Raw genomic sequence first — 15,920 nt, 5'->3', positions numbered from 1 at the left:
CCCGTGTCCCCTGCATCGGCAGGCGGACTCTCAACCACTGCGCCACCAGGGAAGCCCCAATCACTCTGAGTTTCTGTCCTGTGTCAAGACTAAGTTTTTTCAAAGGGTGGTGGCATTTAGAAACCACTGGCATTAGAAAGCCTCAGAGTCTAAAAATGCAGATTCCTGGGCTGCACCCTGTACCAACTAAATCTGATTCCCCTGGATTGGGGCTAGGAATCCACATTTTAACAACAACACAACAAAAACCCTTGGCATTTCTTAAACTTGGGGATAAATGGCCTCGGGCATAGGAAGATCACAGACCAGGCCCAGGCCCTCAGAGGCTGGGGTTAACATGGAGGCAGCTGGGATGGGAAGGGGCTTCAAGAGAATCACCCATAGCACACCTACTTTAGAGGTTCTCAACCCTGCTGCAAACCAGAATCTCCAGGAATGCTTGTGAAAAGCAGATTCCCAGGCCCGGACCAGACTATCTGAATTTGACTTTCCAGAAGAGAGGCAGGAATCGAGGCCCACACCATCCAGCACCCCAGGGGACTCTATCATCAGGCCAGCATGGGAAACACTGATCCCAGATCCCATCTCTGGGTTCTGGTTACTCTGTGTTCATTTCCCTTTTGTCCTTCCTGAACTTGTAGGAAACCCTCTTTTTAAAGGGCCAGCCTGACCTCAGCAAAGCTCCAGGGAATCCCGGAAGGACCTTACACCCACCCTGAAGCCAGCATCTTGAAGGGGCACAAAGCCCCTGCCGAGGCCCAGGTCAGGCAGTGTAAAGCCCTTGAGAGCCCCAAGGAAAGGTGTCCTCAGGACACATGTTGAGGCTTTGAATTCAGACGCCCAACACTGCACAGATTCTTCAGAAGCATAGCTGGAGGCAAGGCTGGGGGATGACAGGGAAGAGCAATCCTTTGGAGGACACTCTCCAGAAGAGGAGCCTTTCACCAGTCTGTTTACCAGGGCAGTCGTTAGCCATCAATGCAAGGACGTTAGGGAAGCCATGTGAAAGCAAGGCCTGGAGATCCGAGGGGGAGCCAAAGAAAGGTTCTTACTTCACCCCACCCCATGCCCACGGCTGACGGCTCACCACAAGACCTGCCCAGCCCCAGGCTCTGGTGGACCCACGGGGAGTCTGCTTCCAGCCCAGTGTCTTCCTGCGGTTCCTGCGGTGCCATGTTAGAATAGGGAGGGTATTTTACTAGAGGAGGTGGTAGTTTCTCACTCCTGTGATATTTCAGCAACGTCAAGCACAAACCCAGCCTCTGCACCTCCTCCCCTCTAAACTGGGCTGCTAGATTTAGGAAAAAACAAAAACAGCACACCCAATTAAATTTGAATTTCAGCATAAGAATGCTTCAAATAGTTGTGGGACATGTTTATACTAAAAAAGAATTTGTTGTGGATCTGAAATTCCAACTTAGCCGGATGGCCCTTAATTTATGTCTGAAACCTACCTCTAAGAGTGTGGCCAGAAGCCCGTGGGGAAAAGGCAGCAGCACTGGAATTCCTCCAAAGCCTTTACTGCGTCACCGCACCTAAGCTCGGGGCAGCTGACTCAGCAGCTTGGAGAAGCACTTGCAAAGTCACTACCAGTACAATACTGGACTGGCTGCTCGAGAGCTACTCCCTGCGTGTCGAAATCTACTTCATTCAAAAAACAAAAAGACTGTAGGAAATGGGCAGGTTTCCCAACACAACAGCATTATGGCTGCACGCAGTGTTCTGATTCACGATTACTTTAAAAGCTTTCATTTCCATCCAGGGAAGTCCAGTGGGATGCAAATGTTATTACTCTTTTCTGAGGGGTGGTTCTTAGAGAGACACACGATGAGCACAGGATGGGTGAAGGTGGTACACTCAGTAATTAGCAGAGCTGACACTAAAACTTAGACCTTATATTCCTTACGTACCAACTCTGAACTCACTGGTGCCCCAGCCAAGGCTCTTACTCCAAAACATGTCCACCCAAATCCAGAAAATACATCCATGAAAAACTATCAACTGCTTGATTCCCAACGACATGCTCTTAAGTGTTTATAATTCAGAGAAAAAGAGGAACATCATATGTACTATATAATGTACATATGCACTATATGGTTATATGTGTGTATATATAAACTGTGAACCATTTCCCTCTTCAAAGCTCAACCTGAAACTGCATGGAAGGTGGGAGGCATTCTGGGAGGTCTCAAAGGATTTAGCTGAATTTATAGAGGGTTTTTTTGGTTGTGTGTGCATTTTTAATCTGGAGCAAAGATAGTGGGAGAAGAAAGCAGGGATTCTCAGGTGGAGTGAGTGCCTTTACATGACCTGTAACCCTTAGAGAGACACGCTACAGATGAAGCCTCACCATCCCCAAGTCCCAAAGATGGCCGGTCAGTGTAGGTAGGTCCTGCTTCTAAACCCCAGAACTCCAGACCCTCATCTCAGAAGAAAGGCCATTGGTCTGAGCACTGAATCTGAGGAAGGACATACACCACTACCACCCCTGCTAGATAGACCCAGAGGCTACTCAGTTGAGTGAGGTTGAAAACAGACCCCTGGCTCTGTCTCCAAGAGGCTCCTTTCTGCACGGGAAGGCAAAATGGTGCGGTGGTTAGGAAGATAGGATTTGATCTCAGACAGACAGAAGTTTATATCTAAGCTCTATTGCTTGCTAGCTGTCTAATTACGGACGAGGAGCTCAATCAGAGCCTCAGTTTTTTGGGGTATAAAATGGAGCGGTTGAACACCTAGTTCATGGGTTTCTTTTGAAGATTAAATGAGATTAAAGCACTTCACATGGTGCCTGACACAGAGTAAAGGCTCAATAACATGTTTTCCCAAATCTGTGATTCAGCCTAAGAATCATTTCCTTGTTGGCAAAGATCCCTGTCGCCAAGTCCAACTCTCTACCACAAAAATAAGGCTTGTGGTTCTCTGACTATAATGAAATGTGTACAAGCAACCAGATTAGTTTAACTCCTCACTGGGATCACCTCAGGCCTTTGAGAAAAATGTTAATAAATTCTATCTATACACAACACAGTCAAATGCTTCCAGAGGCACAGAAGTGAACTGTTTTTCTAGTTTAGCACCGTCTCAATCTGATGGCAATTTACTTCCACCCTGTTTCTCTCTCCTCTTCTTCTGGGACTCCTGTTAGGCATGTGTCGGTATGCTTGACGGTTTCCCACAGGTCTACGAGGATCTGCTCATTTTTCTTCTTTCTGTTTTCTTTCTGCTCCCCGGACAGGATAATTGCATTTGACCTATCTTCAAGTTAACTGATTCTTTTTTCTGCCAGCTCAAATCTAGTGTTGAGCCTTCTAGTGAGTTTTTCATTTCAGTTGTATTTTCAACTCTAGAATTTATATTTGGTTCTTTCTGATTTGTCTTTCTTGACACTCTCTATTTGGTGAGACATCATTCTCTACTTTTCTTTCATTCTTTACACACTGGTTTCCTTTAGTTCTTGAATATATTTATAATAGCTGAGCTACTACCTTTTCCTGTTACATCGAACCTCTGGGCTTCCTCAGGAACAGTTTTCTAACTGTGTATGGGACCCTGCTTTCCTGTTTCTTTGCATGTCTCATTTTTTTGGTTGTTGAAACTGGACATTTTAAATATAATGTCAACCCTAGAAATGAGATTCTCCTCCTTCCCCAGGATTTGTTACTGCTGCTGTTTGTTCACTGACTTCCCTGGACTCATTTTGTAAAGTCTGTGCTCTTTGTCATGTGCAGCCACTGAGGTTTCTGCTCCACTAGCTTAGTTTTGAGCTAAGGATTAGACAGGGATTTCCTTGAATACTTTAAGCCCACAAGTCTCCCACCTTTGCTGAGGACCTCTATGTGTGTGTTGGGACTCGCCTGTGATGCTCCAGCAGGGTGGTGACAACTCTGCCTTAGCCTTCACCTTCTGCTTACACAGAGCCTCAAGTTCAGCCAGAGGTGAGACTTTAGGGCTTTCTCAGGTCTTTCCTGGGCATTTGCACAACTCTGCATGTGCATGTGGATTTCCTAAGAATATTTCAGAGCTTTCCAAAGCCCCCTGGACATCTCATTCTCCAGATTTTCCTTTCAAGATCTTTGGTCAGCCTCTTGATTACCCCAACCGGTATTGCTACCTCAGGCAGCTGTGATGTTAAACAGTGATCGCTTTCAACAAATGTCCTGGAAATAGCGCTTTCCCACTGAGAAAGCTCTGAGTCAGGTCAAATATAGGCAAATCCTCTGAATGGGGCCTTTGCAGGGAACTGCCCAGGAGTCAAATAGTGACCTAGGGATGGGACTTCTGGGGGAGCTCCAAAGTTGTCTGTCCCCCTCCAGTGGCTGTGAGGCTGCTAGTTTTCACAGCTACCACGTCTGGGAGGCTGCTGGTTTTCAAGGCTACCACAGAGCCTGGAAGAGGGGATCGGAATAGGACAAGTTAAAACACAAAGCTTGCTACTTTACTGTTATTCAGATATTTGTCTTGAATAGATGCTCACTGGATTGTTTCAAGCCTTTGGTTAAGAACCCTGAAACAACTGATTTTGATAACGTCTGCCAGTGGTGTTCTTGTTTTCATGGAGGAACAGATGATGCAAGGTCCTCACTCCACCATTCCAGAAGTGCTAACCCATTTATTCCCTTTGTTATCACTTAACCAAATAGATTAAGGAAGAGTGTCCAGAACCATAGGATTAACACCACTCTGCCAGACTGAAGACCATATAAGCAACCTGCCGTACAAGATGGAATGAAAAGGAGTTGCCTTTGCCCCTAAAGCACGGCCCAGAGATGAGCCACAGTGACCAGGATCAACACTGTTCCTGGTACATTTTGTTCTTATTTCTTGCTATCATGGGTCAGTGACCTGACCCTGCCATAAACAGCGTCCAGAACTGAAGACCGCAGCCTCTGGAATGAGGCCATTGCCCGGTTATTGCCACCATCACCACTCCCGTTCACAGAAGATATTTATCAAGCACTCATCTGCCCTAGAATTCCAAGGTAAGCCTCAAATGCCCTGTTGTCAGATGCCATAAGGTTTATGGTGGTCAAAGGTTGATGCACTCAAGATGTTTAACTCTAGGGAAAAGTGAAAGGTCTTAGAGGCATGGAATCCTGAGTCTGGAAGGGAACCCAAAGATCATCAGGTTTCACTATCCATCTATAGCCTGATATTCCCCACAATATCCCCACTAAGTGGTTGGTTCCACCTAAACTTGAATACCTCTCAGTGATGGGCAACTCATAATATCTTTAGCTGGCCATCCTAAGTATTGGAAACTTTCTCTTTGTTTTGTGAATGAATGCAGAGACATACTCAGAACTGAGAAGCTGGAGAGAGGGAGGAACGGAGACCAGAGGCCTTGGAGACTAATGTGGGTACCTGGGGCTATTCCAGATGAGAGGTCACCTAATCTGTGCCTATGCCTGAAAACCAGGTGTGCCTCTCTACTGTGGATGATACCACCTCTTATCTAATGCCTCAGCAGATAAACACTTTAATTCAGGTGAAGGGCATTGATAAGCCTAAAGTGAAGGCCTGGTACAATTCAAGGAAGGAGCATAGGCAATCACGGATCAGGAGTGTAGGCTTTGGAGTCTGACAAATCTGTACTTGAATCCTGGCTCTGCCCTTTGAAAACTGTGTGTTCTTGAGCTATTACCTAATCTCTCTGAGTTTGTTTCCTCATCTGTTAAATGGGGAAAATTACACTATTTACCTCTCACTGGTGTGGTGAGAGTTAAATAAAATAATATATAAAAAGTCTTGGCACATAGTAAATGCTAGTATTGTTGTAAGATACAGTTTGCGAGCCTAGAGAAAACCTGAGGTTATAGCCAACTGGGGTTTCACTAAGAATAAGTCACGTCAACCAATCTCAGTTCTTTTCTTCTTCTGGTTACTGAGCATGATATACACTCTTGATTTTAATCCAACAAACTGGAGGGTTAAATGGTCAAGGGTAAGCAGAGCTGGGTGGATCTGTAAAGACACCTTTAATGGAATGCCCTGAGGTTCTGTCCTTGCCCCTGTCTAGGACGACATTCTCATTAAACTTTAGACTGAAGATGCAGCAAACACCTTGCTGGAAAAGCAAGCCAATACACCAGCATAAATATTGAAATTTATCTTACCAAAGCCAAGAAAAAGAAATGAAAGAGGGATGTTGTCTTGCATTCAGGTAAAAAAGGAGCAATGTTCCAAGGTGAAGGATTGGCTGGAGAGTGATCATGTCACAAGACTCATATAAATGTCCATCCACCCGTTCACTCAATCACTCATTTAATAACAGTTGGAGTATCTACTCCAGGTTGGCCACTGCTGAGGAATTATAAAGATAAAAAGACATAAATTCCTACTCTCAGGGAGTTCCCAGTTTAGTGGGAAAACAGACCTGGAAATGATCTTCTTTTTTTTTTAATGGTAAGTGTTAAGATGTACCAGGAACAGCACAATAAAAGAGGAAAGGTGGCCTAATACTGCTTTACAGCAGTCATACTGAGATGAGACTCGGAGGATCGGCAGGCATTTTGCCAGACAACTTGATATGGGAAGGAATGGTTGTCTAGGTAACCCAACATCGAAGGCCCTGAGACAGAGCTGTCTCTTCTGGTTGACCCTAAACGACGACTTCACATATACATTTGGGATTTGGAAACAATAAGATGCACAGACACATCAGGCCTCTTGTCTCACACTCCCAGTTCCATTACACTCCTGGACACATCTGTATCTTACCATAGGTGATGATAAGCAGCACAAAGTTGAGGTTTTTGAAGAGTCGGACGATGGAACTCAAGTATGAAGCATCAGGGGACGCCAAGGCATAGCTTAGGGATTGGGCCCTGCTGGGGGGATGTTTAGGCTTCTCCTTGAATACTGAAAGGAAAGAAACAGAGAGATCACTGCAAATCCCTATGGTCCCACCCTGCAGAGCTGATACATGGATGAGAGCTGACTCCCTCATCTGAGAAGGAACTAAGACTCCAAAAGGAAATATTAATTCTTCAATTAAATCCTTTATAGTCTCCTCTCTTGAAGCTGCATCTCACTGTCTGTGGCTCTGTGACTGTGCCTCGGATTATTTTTTCTTAATGGCCTTTGGACGGCTGCAATCACTGGGCTTCCCAGGCAGTATTCAAGGATCAAGGAGCCGAGTAACAACCGGGGAATAACATACGGCAGAGCACTGAAGAAATTCAGTAGTAACACGGAGATAGGAAGGAAGTGAGAGCTGAGGCTCTGGGATTAGTGAGCCCCGTTAAGGACTCAGAACCAGAGCTCCCCGCAGGGGGAAAGGGACTGTGATGCCCATGCTGAGCACAGAGCCTGGCACATGCTGCCAATAAACATTCCCTGAATAAGGGAAAGGATCTTCTTCTATTGGAAAGACCCGGAGTCCGTCCCTAGTTTCTCGAAGTCTGAGTCAGACACCTGCCCCATGAGAAACCAGAGGATTAACACATGCTCCTGTAGGTGTGACCACTCTGACAGGAAGGACAGGGGAGGGACAGTGGGAAAACCATTTGCTTTATGTTCTATTTTCAGTACAACTGGTACAATCCATTTGACTGCATTGATGGCGGTTCAGTTCTCTGGGGGCCAAATCAGTTTAACCAGCTGTTTGGCTAAATTGGTCCCCCAATTGGGTCCAAGTAAATAAGCACTTTGGTGTGTCCCCAGCCCCCATGAGAACACCTCTGAAAGGTCAGGAAACTGCCTCCAGCTAGAGGAAGCTCTGGAAATGAGGTTTAGTCTCTTGAAGATCAAAGGTCTCCCCCCTCCATCCAGATAACCCTCCAGCCCTGACTTCACAGCCCTGCTCCTTCCTTCTCCAGAAACAGCCCTGGGTAACTTCCCACCACTGGGTACTTCTCAACCATTGTCTTGCCTGTTCACCTCCCCTTCTATCAGGGGAAAGAAATCAAGGCAAGAGGTTTTTTTTTTTTAATCTCGGCAACAGCAGCTGTTTGCTCAAGGATTTGGCAACCACAAACCACAGTTTGGATAAGATTGTCAGTTCTTTATTCAATGAGCAAACGTCTGTGCTTACTAGTAAAATGCAAAGTGTAGAAATGGCCTACCTCCAGGATCTCTGCAAAGAACCAGGCCCTCATCTGCTACAAACACAAGAATTTGGAGCTGAACACGTTACAATTTGAAACTTCAAGTCTGGCCGAGATGGTTCTTTCCTGTTCTCAACCACAGCTTCAAGGCTTCTCACCTTCCCAGGAACACCAAGTTCTCCGTCCAAGAGATCCTGTGAGCTTTGAAAAGCCATCGGGCAGCCCTTCCTCAGCTTGGACCCCGGGGAGGAAATGACACAGTGAGAATAGCTGGATGACATACATGATTATAAAACTGTTTGACTCTGGAGTTGAGGCCAGCAGGAAGGAATGAAAACTTTAACGTGTGAGGTGGAACTTTCAGATATTAGGAAGACAGCTGGTTAACTCTGAAAGACAAATGACTCACTGAAAATGAAAACCTCTACTATGCTCTTTCTGAATTTATCACAGCCCATGTGATATCACTCAGAAGAGAAAAAAAGATATAAATGAACCAAATACCTCAATGATTAAATATACATACATAGAATATTAATAATAATTCTCTGGGGCTGGTGGTTGGGATTAACAGGTACAAGGCTAAGTTAATGGTCATTCTTTTCTTTATGCTTTTTTGTATTTTCTAGATTTTTTCCATAATGAGCGTGCCTTATACACATTTTAAAAAACCATTTTAAAATGTGGGCCCCAGGCATTCCCAGGTGAATGTATGAGAGCATTAGTGTTTGTGGGTCAGTCCTATTTTGTTTGCTTGTGTTCCAGAAATTTAGGGTATGGGGTTAGACAAGCTTAGGCTGGAATCCAGCCTCTGCCACTCACTGTCTAATCTTGAATAATTCCCTTATCTCCTCGTAAGTCACTGTTTCCTCTTGGTTAAGTGAGACTGATGCTGGTACCTCCCCTATAGGGCCATTGAGGAGTCAGTGAGATCAGGCACACTCAGCACAGGGCCTGTGACATCATAAGTGTTCACCAGGGCTTCATCAAGGGGATCAGCAGGCTGCCCATTCATTCTAATGAGGTCATACTGGGGAACTGGTTAATTACAACTAACCTTTACTGAACAGCTAACAAAGTACACAGGACCAGCTAGCACTGAATTGGCAGCAACTACTTAGGCTAAAACATTTGAAGACCATAGGAAGCCTGGCTTCCAGTTTCTATAGATATGTTTTATAGATTACATGGGACCTAGAATGCTGCTCTAGGGCCATATTCACAAGGTCCTCACCCAAGTCAGCAGGACCTCCCTGCCTCCCCAACCCCCATGAGCTTATTAATGACCTTACCGATGATGACAAGGATGAAAAGCAGAGTGGCCACACCTGCTATTATGTAGAACATGATGCTGATGTGGTAGGCAAGCTTGTCCTGGTCTTTGATGTTGGGTACCAAGACAGGAGGGACCAAGAACCCAATGGCAATTCCAAGCTATAGAAGACAGAGACAATCAATCATTGTATCAATGGCCCAGAGGTGACAGCACACATTTAAGAGCCTCCTGATTAGAAACATAATCCCCAACTTCCAGTCCTTCTTAAGCCTCAAACAGGGATTGTTCCCCCGTCAAGACATCAGAGATCTTTCTTTTGATTGACAGCTCACCTCACGCACCCTTGACCACCCTCACTACCACAGACTGTGAAAACGATTATAGTTGGGGTTCTCAATGCTGACAGGCTTTTCTCTAGCTACAAATGAATGAAGAATGGTTCCTATACTCCCATCTCTATGGTAGAGTAAAACAATGCTGGTTTTGCTTTTTGTGCCATTTAAATTCTTGATTTCACTGTATCTGTTCACCTGGAGCTGAGAGACCAGCTGAGGGAAAAATTCTACACCCTACAACCCCAAGAACTTGCATTCAGTGAGAGATAGAAGCCTAACGTTGTTACCACATTTATAAACACAGAAGCTTAAGTTCATTGTGTAAGTTAACTTTGTAATTTATAAAGCATCTGTGGTGTGAAGTCACACAACTGCATAAATTCATACACACAGGACATGGGTACATGCAAAGTGGCTATAAATACACATATAAACACAACCCAACAAACTGAAACATCTTATATCTGCGTTGCAGTTCAAACTCCAGTGACCTGAGATAACATGCCTTGGGTGTTTCTGAGGGCAGAAATGCCTTGATTCAGGAGTGACTAGCTGTGATAGAACTCCCCAAACCCTTCTGCCACACAAAATACCAAGGTGGAAATTTGAAAATAGTGTGAGAAAACACGAAATACCCAGGTCCAAATTGTAAGAGTGAGAGAAGCTGAGTAAGTCTTTTGTGTTAAGGTCCCATGTTTCCTTTATTGAACTTGAAAGCAACTGCAGGTAGAGAAGCAATTTGCTTTCAGGCCAACACCATTCATCAGCTGCCAATGTGCTGATCATCATTATTGGTTTTCCAGCCTGTCTATTATAGCCACTCAGGGCGGTCACTAGTGATTCTCAGCTCTGAAATATTCTCAAAAGTCATCATCAATAGGCTCAGTGCAGGGTTGTTCCAATGTACACTGTATACAATCAACAAATCAAACTGATCTTTAAAGCATCTACTATTTGAGGAGATTGGTTCAAGATGGTCTAGTACAAGGACGTGTGCTCACTCCCTCTTGCGAGAGCACAGGAATCACAACTAACTACTGAACAGTCATCAACAGGAAGACAATGGAACTCACGGAAAAAGATACCGCACATCCAAAGACAAAGGAGAAGTTACAGTGAGACGGTACGAGGGGCACAATAACAATAAATTAAATCCCATAACCGCTGGGTGGATGACTCAAAAACTGGAGAACAATTATACCACAGAAGTCCACCCACTGGATTGAAGGTTCTGAGCCCCACGTCAGGCTTCCCAACATGGTGGTCCGGGAACGGGAGGAGGATTTCCGTAATCAGACTTTAAAGCCTAGTGGGATTTGATTGCAGGACTTCGACAGGACTGGCGGAAACAGAGACTCCACTCCTGGAGGGTACACACTAAATCGTGTGCGCATAAGGACCCAGGGGAAAGGAGCAGTGACCCCACAGGAGACTGAACCAGACCTATCTGCTAGTGTTGGAGGGTCTCCTGCAGAGGCGGGGGGCAGCTGTGGCTCACCACAGGTACAAGGACACTGGCAACAGAAGTTCTGGGAAGTACCCCTTGGCATGAGCCATCCCGGAGTCGCTCATTCACCCCACCAAAGAGCCTGGAGGCTCCAGGGCTGGGTCGCCTCAGGCCAAACAACCAACAGGGAGGGAACTCACTCATCAGCAGACAAGCAGATTAAACTATTACTGAGCTCTGCCCACCAGAGCAATACCCAGCTCCAAGCACCACCAGTCCCTCCCATCAGGAAGCATGCACAAGCCTCTTAGATAGCCTAATCCACCAGAGGGCAGACAGCAGAAGCAAGAAAAACTACAATCCTGCAGCCTGTAGAACAAAAATCACATTCACAGAAAGATACACAAAATAAAAAGGCAGAGGACTATGTACCAGATGAAGGAACAAGATAAAGCCCCAGAAAAACAACTAAATGAAGCGGAGATAGGCAACCTTCCAGAACAAAGAATTCAGAATAATGATAGTGAAGATGATCCAGGACCTCAGAAAAAGAATGGAGGCAAAGATCAAGAAGATGCAAGAAATGTTTCACAAATACCTAGAGGAATTAAAGAACAAACAAACAGAGATGAACAATACAATAACTGAAATGAAAAATACACTAGAAGGAATCCATAGCAGAATAATTGAGGCAGAAGAACAGATAAGTGACCTGGAAGACAGAATGGTGGAATTCACTGCCACGGAACAGAATTTTAAAAAAAGAGTGAAAAGAAATGAAGACAGCCTAAGAGACCTCTGGGACAACATTAAACACACCAAAATTCGCATTAGAGAGGTACCAGAAAGAGAAGAGAGAGAGAAAGGAACCGAGAAAACATTTGAAGAGATTATAGTCGAAAACTTCCCTAACGTGGGAAAGGAAATAGTCACCCAAGTCCAGGAAGCGCAGAGAGTCCCAGGCCAGATAAACTCAAGGAGAAACACGCCGAAACACATAGTAATCAAATTGACAAAAATTAAAGGCAAAGAAAAATTATTAAAAGCAACAAGGGAAAAATGACAAATAACATACAAGGGAACTCCCATAAGGTTAACAGCGGATTTCTCACCAGAAACTCTACAAGCCAGAAGGGAGTGGCACCATATATTTAAAGCAATGAAATGGAAGACCTACAAACAAGATTACTCTACCTGGCAAGGATCTCATTCAGAGTCCACGGAGAAATCAAAACCTTTATAGACAAGCAAAAGCTAAGAGAATTCAGCACCACCAAACCAGCTCTACAACAAATGCTAAAGGAACTTCTCTAACTGGAAAACACACGAGTAGAAAGGGACCTACAAAAACAAACCCAAAACTATTAAGAAAAAGGTAACAGGAACAAACCTATCGATAATTATCTTAAATGTAAATGGATTAAATGCTCCAGCCAAAAGACACAGATTCACTTAATGGATACAAAACAAGACCCGTATACATGCTGTCTACAAGAGACCCACTTCCAACCTAGGGACACATACAGACTGAAAGTGAGGGGATGGAAATAGAAATTCCATGCAAATGGAGATCGAAAGAAAGCTGGAAAAAGATATTCCATGCAAATGGAGATCAAAAGAAAGCTCGAGTAGCAAAACTCATATCAGATAAAATAGACTTTAAGTTAAAGAATGTTACAAGAGACAAGGAAGGACACTACACAATGATCAAGGGATCATCCAAGAAGAAGATATAACAATTATAAATATATATGCACCCAACATAGGAGCACCTCAATACATAAGGCAAATGCTAACAGCTATAAAAGAGGAAATCGACAGTAACACAATAATAGTGGGGGACTTTAACACCTCACTTACACCAATGGACAGATAATCCAGACAGAAAATTAATAGGAAACACAAGCTTTAAGTGACACAATAGACCGGATAGATTTAATTGATATTTATAGGGCATTCCATCCCAAAACAGCAGATTACACTTTCTTCTCAAGTGCACACAGAACATTCTCCAGGATAGATCACATCTTGGGTCACAAATCAAGCCTTGGTAAATTTAAGAAAATTGAAATCATATCAGGCATCTTTTCTGAACAAAACGCTATGAGATTAGAAAACAACTGCAGGAAAAAAAGCGTAAAAAACACAAACAGGTGGAGGCTAAATAATATGTTACTAAATAACCAAGAGATCACTGAAGAAATCAAAGAGGAAATCAAAAATACCTACAGACAAATTACAATGAAAACACGACGATTCAAAACCTATGGGATGCAGCAAACAGCAGTTCTAAGAGGGAAGTTTATAACAATACAAGCCTACCTCAAGAAATAAGAAAAAATCTCAAATAAACAATCTAACCTACACCTAAAGGAACTAGAGAAAGAAGAACAAACAAAACCCAAAGTTAGTAGAAGGACAGAAATCATGAAGATCAGAGCAGAAATAAATGGAATAGAGACAAAGAAAACAATAGCAAAGATCAATAAAACTAAAAGCTGGTTCTTTGAGAAGATAAACAAAATTGATAAACCTTTAGCCAGACTCATCAAGAAAATGAGAGACAGGACTCAAACCAATAAAATTACAAATGAAAAAGGAGAAGTTACAACAGACACCGCAGAAATACAAAGCATCCTAAGAGACTACTACAAGCAACTCTATGGCAATAAAATGGACAACCTGGAAGAAATGGACAAATTCCTAGAGATGCACAACTTTCTGAGACTGAACCAGGAAGAAATATAAAATATGAACAGACCAGTCACAAGCACTGAAATTGAAACTGTGATTAAAAATCTTCCAACAAAAAAAGCCCAGGACCAGATGGCTTCAGAGGTGAATTCTATCAAACATTTAGAGAAGAGCTAACACCTATCCTTCTCAAACTTTTCCAAAATATAGCAGAGGGAGGAACACTCCCAAACTCATCTGATGAGGCCACCATCACCCTGACACCAAAACCAGACAAAGATGTCACAAAGAAAACTACAGGGCAATATCACTAATGAACATAGATGCAAAAATCCTCAACAAAATACTAGCAACAGAATCCAACAGCACATTAAAAGGATCATTCACCATGACCAACTGGGGCTTATCCCAGGAATGCAAGGTTTCTTCAATATATGCAAATCAATCAATGTGATAAACCATAATAACAAATGGAAGGAGAAAAACCATATAATCATCTCAATAGATGCAAGAAAGCTTTTGACAAAATTCAACACCCATTTATGATAAAAACCCTCCAGAAAGCAGGCATAGAGGGAACTTACCTCAACATAATAAAGGCCATATATGATAAACCCACAGCCAACATCGTTCTCAATGGTGAAAAACTGAAACCATTTCCTCTAAGATCAGGAACAAGACAAGGTTGTCCACTCTCACCACTATTATTCAACACAGTTTTGGAAGTTTTAGCCACAGCAATCAGAGAAGAAAAAGAAATTAAAGGAATCCAAGTTGGAAAAGAAGTAAAGCTGTCACTGTTTGCAGATGACATGATACTATACATAGAGAATCCTAAAGATGCCACCAGAAAACTACTAGAGCTAAGTAATGAATTTGGTAAAGTAGCAGGATACAAAATTAATGCACATAAATCTCTTGTATTCCTATACACTAATGATGAAAAATCTGGAAGATAAATTAAGGAAACAGTCCCATTTACCATTGCAACAGAAAGAACAAAATACTTAGGATTAAACCTTCCTAAGGAGACAAAAGACCTGTATGCAGAAAACTATAAGACACTGATGAAAGAAATTAAATATGATACAAACAGATGGAGAGATATACCATGTTCTTGGATTGGAAGAATCAATATTGTGAAAATGACTCTACTACCCAAAGCAATCTACAGATTCAATGCAATCCCTATCAAACTGCCAATGGCATTTTTCACCCAACTGGAACAAAAATTTTCACAATTTGTATGGAAATACAGAAGACCCTGAATAGCCAAAGCAATCCTAAGAAAGAAAAACGGAGCTGGAGGAATCAGGCTCCCAGACTTCAGACTATACTACAAAGCTACAGTAATCAAGACAGTATGGTACTGGCACAAAAACAGAAATACAGATCAATGGAACAGGATAGAAAGCCCAGAGATAAACCCACGCACATATGGTCACCTTATTTTTGATAAAGGAGGCAAGAATATACAATGGAGAAAAGACAGCCTCTTCAGTAAGTGGTGCTGGGAAAACTAGACAGCTACATATAAAAGAATGAAATTAGAACACTCCCTAACACCATACACCAAATAAACTCAAAATGGATTACAGACCTAAATGTAAGGCCAGAAACTATAAAACTCTTAGAGGAAAACATAGGCAGAACACTCTATGACATAAATCACAGCAAGATCCTTTTTGACCCACCTCCTAGAGTAAGGGAAATAAAAACAAAAATAAACAAATGGGACCTCAGGAAACTTAAAAGTTTTTGCACAGCAAAGGAAACCATAAACAAGACCAAAAGACAACCCTCAGAGTGGGAGAAAATACTTGCAAATGAAGCAACTGACAAAGGATTAATCTCCAAAATTTACAAGCAGCTCATGCAGCTCAATATCAAAAAAAACAAACAACACAATCCACAAATGGGCAGAAGACCTAAATCGACATTTCTCCAAAGAAGATATACAGATTGCCAACAAACACATGAAAGGATGCTCAACATCACTAATCATTAGAGAAATGCACATCAAAACTACAATGAGGGCTTCCCTGGTGGCGCAGTGGTTGAGAGTCCGCCTGCCGATGCAGGGGACATGGGTTCGTGCCCCGGTCTGGGAAGATCCCACATGC

At 43.1% G+C, this 15,920-nt stretch overlaps 1 protein-coding gene across 1 annotated transcript in view; it reads right to left on the bottom strand.

Annotated features, from left to right (window-relative positions):
* The window catches only part of FLVCR2 (FLVCR choline and putative heme transporter 2), a 64,557-nt gene that overhangs the window by 22,079 nt on the left and 26,558 nt on the right, over window positions 1-15,920 (bottom strand). Inside the window, exons 2-3 of the mRNA XM_007459753.1 lie at window positions 9,338-9,479; window positions 6,718-6,858 (exon numbers count right to left, since the gene is read on the bottom strand). Coding sequence (XP_007459815.1) covers window positions 6,718-6,858; window positions 9,338-9,479 — 283 coding nt within the window. The remainder of the gene's footprint in view (window positions 1-6,717; window positions 6,859-9,337; window positions 9,480-15,920) is intronic.

The sequence above is a fragment of the Lipotes vexillifer genome, unplaced genomic scaffold (assembly GCF_000442215.2).
Source record: "Lipotes vexillifer unplaced genomic scaffold, Lipotes_vexillifer_v1.1 scaffold39, whole genome shotgun sequence".
NCBI lineage: Eukaryota > Metazoa > Chordata > Mammalia > Artiodactyla > Lipotidae > Lipotes > Lipotes vexillifer.
This window is presented reverse-complemented; position numbering and strand designations above follow the sequence as displayed.